At 42.1% G+C, this 6,173-nt stretch overlaps 1 protein-coding gene across 1 annotated transcript in view; it reads right to left on the minus strand.

Annotated features, from left to right (window-relative positions):
* LOC138439799 (ATP-dependent translocase ABCB1-like) overlaps window positions 1-5,653 on the minus strand; it is a 102,186-nt gene extending 96,533 nt beyond the window's left edge. Inside the window, exon 1 of the mRNA XM_070292395.1 lies at window positions 5,565-5,653. Coding sequence (XP_070148496.1) covers window positions 5,565-5,653 — 89 coding nt within the window. The remainder of the gene's footprint in view (window positions 1-5,564) is intronic.
* Window positions 5,654-6,173: the final 520 nt, after the last annotated feature.

Here is a 6,173-nt window from a genome sequence, read left to right on the forward strand (position 1 = left end):
ACCCTAGATAGCATATTCTAAAGCAGAGACATTACTTTTCCATCAAAGGCCCATCTAGTCAAGGCTATGGTTTTTCCAGTGGTCATTTATGGATGTGAGAGTTGGACTGTGAAGAAAGCTGAATGCCAAAGAATTGATGCTTTGAACTGTGGTGTTGGAGAAGACTCTTGAGAGTCCCTTGGACTGCAGGGAGGTCCAATCAGTCCATCCTAAAGGAGATCAGTCCTGGGTGTTCATTGGAAGGACTGATGTTAAAGCTGAAACTCCAATACTTTGGCTACCTCATTCGAAGAGTTAACTCATTGGAAAAGACCCTGATGCTGGGAGGTATTGAGGGCAGGAGGAGAAGGGGACGACAGAGGATGAAATGGCTGGATGGCATCACCAATTCGATAGACATGAGTTTAAGTAAACTCCGGGAGTTGGTGATGGACAGGGAGGCCTGGTGTGCTGTGATTCACGGGGTCGCAAAAAGTCGGGCACGACTGAGCGACTGAACTGAACTGAACTGATGTCAAAAACCACCACAATATTGTAAAGTAATTAGCCTCCAAGTAAAATAAATGAATTTTTAAAAAAATTCTGTTTGAGACTCTATAAAAGTTTCAGCAAAGGAAAAAGTCTGTGATCAATTATGGTTATATATCATCAGGCCAAGTTTATTGAGACCAGACCTATTTCATAAACAAAGTAGTCTTAATTTGGTTACATTTGGTAAAAATGAGGGTGATTTTAGGGAGAAAATGATGTTTCAATGAACACTAAATCCCAGTTTGTTAATGAAGGTCTGTATTTACTAAGACTCATTTCCTGGATAGTTCTTTGCTGTTAGGGTGTAGTAATGTAGAATTTAATTAGATTATTAGAAGACACCCTAAGATTGTTTCTGAAGCTTATTTCAGTAATCTATCTTTGAACGAAGATCAGATGCCTCACGACCTGCAACCAGAACTGGAAAAAGACATAAGGGACTGTCTCCAACATGGATGGAAGAATCTTTTTATCAGGTACTCTTAGCTAGCTTATGCACAGTGAAATTAAAGGGGAAATTGCTCTTAGATTAATTCCCACTTCCAAAGGCCCCTTCACTGGACTAGTTTATAGAGAGGACTGCTGACCTGAATTTACCTTAAAGCAGCACTCAGAGGAAACTGCACTATACTAGGACAAGAGGCAATGGCACCCCACTCCAGTACTCATGCTTGGAAAATCCCAGGGATGGAGGAGCCTGGAAGGCTGCAGTCCATGGGGTCGCTGAGGGTCGGACATGACTTAGCTACTTCACTTTCACTTTTCACTTTCATGCATTGGAGAAGGAAATGGCAACCCACTCCAGTGTTCTTGCCTGGAGAATCCCAGGGATGGGGGAGCCTGGTCGGCTGCCGTCCATGGGGTTGCACAGAGTCGGACATGACTGAAGCGACTTAGCAGGACAAGAGGAAGACGACATCAGAAGTAGACAACTTGCCCAAGATGCTGGACCTGATTCATATGATCATTTATAATGCTTTCTTAACTTCTTGGACCTATTATAGACATGATCCTATGCTAGTTTTAGAAATCAATCCAATTGTTGGGTTTGTGGCCAATTACCTGTGTCAAGCTCTGGGTTACCTTGGTGAATTTCTCTACTCCAAGGCTCTAACCGGTTGGATGTGAACAAATTTACTTTAAAAGGAAAATTATAGTCATGTTCAGGTCACTGTTGATATTACTAGATGGAATCACCTCACCTGGCCAGTTAATAATGCCTGCTCTGACTCTGGTCATAGATTTAAATTTTTTTTCAGGGTCACTCAAATTTAATCAGAATGATGAGCTAAGTCTCAACCAAATCCTCTAGTCTATTAAAAGGAAATCTCCCACAAGTATGGGATGGATTTATATAGATAACACCAGGCTATGATAATTTATGGAGAAGGCAATGGCAACCCACTCCAGTACTCTTGCCTGGAAAATCTCATGGACGGAGGAGCCTGGTAGGCTGCAGTCCATGGGGTCGCTAAGAGTTGGGCACGACTGAGTGACTTCACTTTCACTTTTCACTTTCATGCATTGGAGAAGGAAATGGCAACCCACTCCATTATTCTTGCCTGGAGGAGCCTAGTGGCCTGCCGTCTACGGGGTCGCATAGAGTCGGACACAACTGAAGTGACTTAGCAGCAGCAGCAGCATGATAATTTAAGTTTAAAATATCTTCTACATGGTCATGAAATGCCCCCCATAACAGTCAAGTTTATCTCAAGCTTACTGAGATAAGCTTCAGAAACAAACTTAGGGTGTCTTCTAATAATATAATTAAATTCTACATTACTATACCCTAACAGCAAAGAACTATCCAGGAAATGAGTCTTAGTAAATACAGACCTTCATTAACAAACTGGGTTTAGTGTTCATTGAAACATCATTTTCTCCTCATGAGGGGACTCTGCCAACTAGAAACTGGCACTTGCCACCTACCTCTACAAAGATTAAATCATGGCCACTGCAGCTGTTGACCTTCAACACCCCTGGAAGGAGTGCAGGGCAGAGATCAGGAGCGAGGCACTCTGTGCTTTGGGGAAAACTGGCAGAACGGGCCTGCAGAGAGTTAGATATTTTCAGGAGGAGATTTTATGAGTCCCAACTCTTGCATCTTCTCATACCTAGAGAAAAACTAACATCATTATTAACAGTGACATCTACTTTGGCTATTAAGAAGATTATTACAATTAAAAGTGAAAAAAAAGATTGAATAGCTATGGTTCAGACATCCAAGGAAATCACTAGGCAACACTATGGGTATAATTTCAGACTAGTCCTTGAGCTTTCTGAGTTGGGTCAGACTTGGATACCACTGAGATGAGGTGAGGTGAAGTCGCTCAGTCATGTCCGACTCTTTGTGACCCCATAGATTGTAGCCTACCAGGCTCCTCCATCCATGGGATTTTCCAGGCAAGAGTACTGGAGTGGGTTGCCATTTCCTTCTCCAGAGGATCTTCCCAACCCAGGGATCAAACCCGGGTCTCCCACATTGTAGGCAGACGCTTTACCATCTCAGCCACCAGGGAAGCCTAGACATTGTCAAAAAACAATGTCGGTAGGCAGCTAGTAACTGCAAACTTTTGATAAAACTAAACAACTGGCTACCAGGCTACAAGTCTCCTCAAAGTGCCAGGTCCAGATTGGGTTTCAGGCCTATTCTTCTGAAAAGAAATGAGATTTATTTTGTCTATTAAAATTCCAGTTGTCACTCCTCCAACTACTTCTAACTGGGTCTGTTACATCAAAATGACAGACCAAGGGATTTAGATTTTAATCATACAAGACTCAGATCTAGGACTTGGAACTCAGAAATGCTTCCAGTTCAGTGTCTATTCTCCAAACTGAGGCGGCCCTATGCCCTATTTTAACAGGCATCAACTATCAGAGCCATAGTTGCCCAGTTCCCTGAATTAAAATTAAGTGGAAGTCTGGGGTCTTGGGGCCTTTCTGTGCTTCCTGCTTCCAGTTTGTAGGATATAGGCTTTATTCAGCCTCCTTGACCTTCCCTGAGTCCCAAAGGGCAGAGTCAAATAGTTGATAATAGAGGAAGGGAGAGAATGGTGGCTTGGTGAGTGGTAAAGAATCTGCCCAAGTAAGCAGAAGACTCAGGTTCATTACTGGGTCAGGAAGATCCCTGGAGAAGGAGATGGTGACCCACTTCAATATTCTTGCCTGAAGAATCCCATGGACAGAGCAGTCTGGCAGACTACAGTTTATGGGGTCGCATGGAGTTGGACGCGACTTAGTGACTACATAGCAGCAGCAGGGAAGGCAGAAACAAAGGAGGAACACTCCAGAAACAATAGTACAGCAATAAAGCAGGGTCCTGGTTCCTCCTCAAAGGACATTAACAATACCTTTGAGTTTTTCTGCAGGAACTAAGGCTTCCAGTCAAGTGGAGGATGATGACTTCATGCTAAGCACAAGATTCTTAGAACTTCACCCTGTTACTTCACCACCAACCAATCAGAAGAAAGTCTGCATAGAGTGGAGAATAATGAAGACCCCCTCCCCAAATGATTCTCTTTTAAAAAACTTTTATTGTTGAGCTGGATCTTCAGTGTTGGTTTTTGGACACAAGTCTACCTTCTCTCCAGGTTGCCAGGGTATAAAGCAAATTTCTTTTCTAACCAACATTTGTCTCCTCAGTATTGGCTTTTGAGTGGTAAACAGCCAAACCTGAGTTCCTTAACAGTATGATTAATTTGACCCTGATAATTCAAGGACGCAATCATTATTATCATGGTCTTTTTGATATATTTTAAACATGTATATGCAAAATTCAACTATGGGCATAGTCAAGTGATACTAAATGTATTTTAATTCTCTTGACTTAAAGAATCTCTCTAGGAAAATTCTCTTGAAAATTGTTTTAAGCCTAAGAAGTCTCATTTAGTCTATCTGCAGAAAGAATTAAAGCAATATATATATATATCTTTGACATCATGGCTTAAAATCCTTTTTGGAAGTTTGTGAGTAACCCATTTCTCACTGATATTTAACTTTTGCCAAATATCCCCAAGATGATTATTTTGAAAAGCTTTACATTTGTATAAGTTGACTAAGATAACTCACAGAAAATCGCTTTGGCAGTCACCCAGTTATAGCTACAATGTCGTAGCCACGTGTTCCGGGAAACAAACTCACTCAGAAGGACAATGCAGATAGTGGAGTGCAGTTTATTACACTGGCGGGCCCAAGGCAGAATCTCCTCTTAGCCAAGGACCCTGACCAGTTTTAGTGGAAATTTTATATGCCCTGAGTGTACATCCTCAAACCCACCTCCCCAGATTCCTTGAAACTAGTCTGGACAAGGTAAAAGAGAGATACGATCAAAAAGTTTACCGATGACTCATGTGTCATAAGCCTAGATGGTTAAACAGTGGACATTTATCAATAGGCCTATGGTCATACCCCAATAAGCACAATGGGATTTAGAACTTTGCTCTGTTACAGAGATAATTAGCATATTCTTTTAGGCAACGGAAAGTCTAGGTACAAGTTCTGAGGCTCTTTTATCCGGGGGGTCTGGTTTTCCATTGGTATGCCGTCTCTATAGACACCGGGCGCAATGTTCAGAGTCTACTGGGAGGGTGACCATGCGTATTGCCTAATGTTCACAGCTGGCCTAAGATGGAGTCCAGCTCTGTCTGTTTCCTCCTTCATTCCCCCCTCTTGATGCTCTTGTCAGGCGAGTGTATTCTTGGTTCTGTCTCATCTCAACAAAAATTTGAAGCAATGGTTAGAGCCCTCGGAGTATCATAGCTCTCAGACAGACTGTGTTATAGCTCTTGGGTCTCAAATAGACCATGTTATAGCTCTTAGACAGATCAATGTTACAGCTCAATTTTATTTAGAAAATAGCAGGAAAACACATCCTTGAGGCGTGAGGACATGCCAACCCAAAGACACGAAGGGAAGAGAGGGGAGCCCTGGCCCTTTGGCTCCTCTTTTTATGTGTTTTTTCCTTGCCCCCCTGGGCCTGCCCTGTGTAAACTGGGCCAGCCAGGACTGCTGTTTGTTCTACTGGAGGTCCTCACTTCCTTGGACCTCGGACCGAAGGTCCTCGGACCTTCCTTTGTTCTATTTTCACGGGCTTTTCCCTTCCTTGTCTTTTAGCCACCGCCATTCTGGACTCCTGTTTCCTGTTCCAACTACCTAACACTTTTAACTCATATTATGAGCATCATTCATAGGGATATATTGCACCCTGGCTCTCTGACTGCCAATTTGGGAGAATGACATCAACCTTCGGGTTACAAAGTTCATAATACATTGTAAAATGCAGGGTCCACAAAGCAGAACTATCAAGGCAACTGTACCAATGGTAAATACAATTTTCCACCAATAGCCCTTCACCCAAGATAGGACTCCTTCTGAGTAAGTTTGTTTCCCCGAATGTGCAGCTACAATAAAAATGAATTCTTGATGTTAGAGAGATTTGTGTGTTACTTTACTAACTTCATTATTAATCTTCATGCTTCTGAGCTAGTATCTTACTTTCTATAGTATGTTTTTGTATACTTTACAATAGATTTTATTATCTGATAAAGCAAGTCTTCCCTTGTTACTCTTGCTTTACCTGGTGATCTAGGCTATATTTGCATGTTTATATGACTTACAGATGAAATTTAGAATAATTTTGCCAA

Source organism: Ovis canadensis, chromosome 4 (assembly GCF_042477335.2).
Source record: "Ovis canadensis isolate MfBH-ARS-UI-01 breed Bighorn chromosome 4, ARS-UI_OviCan_v2, whole genome shotgun sequence".
In the NCBI taxonomy this organism is placed as follows: domain Eukaryota; kingdom Metazoa; phylum Chordata; class Mammalia; order Artiodactyla; family Bovidae; genus Ovis; species Ovis canadensis.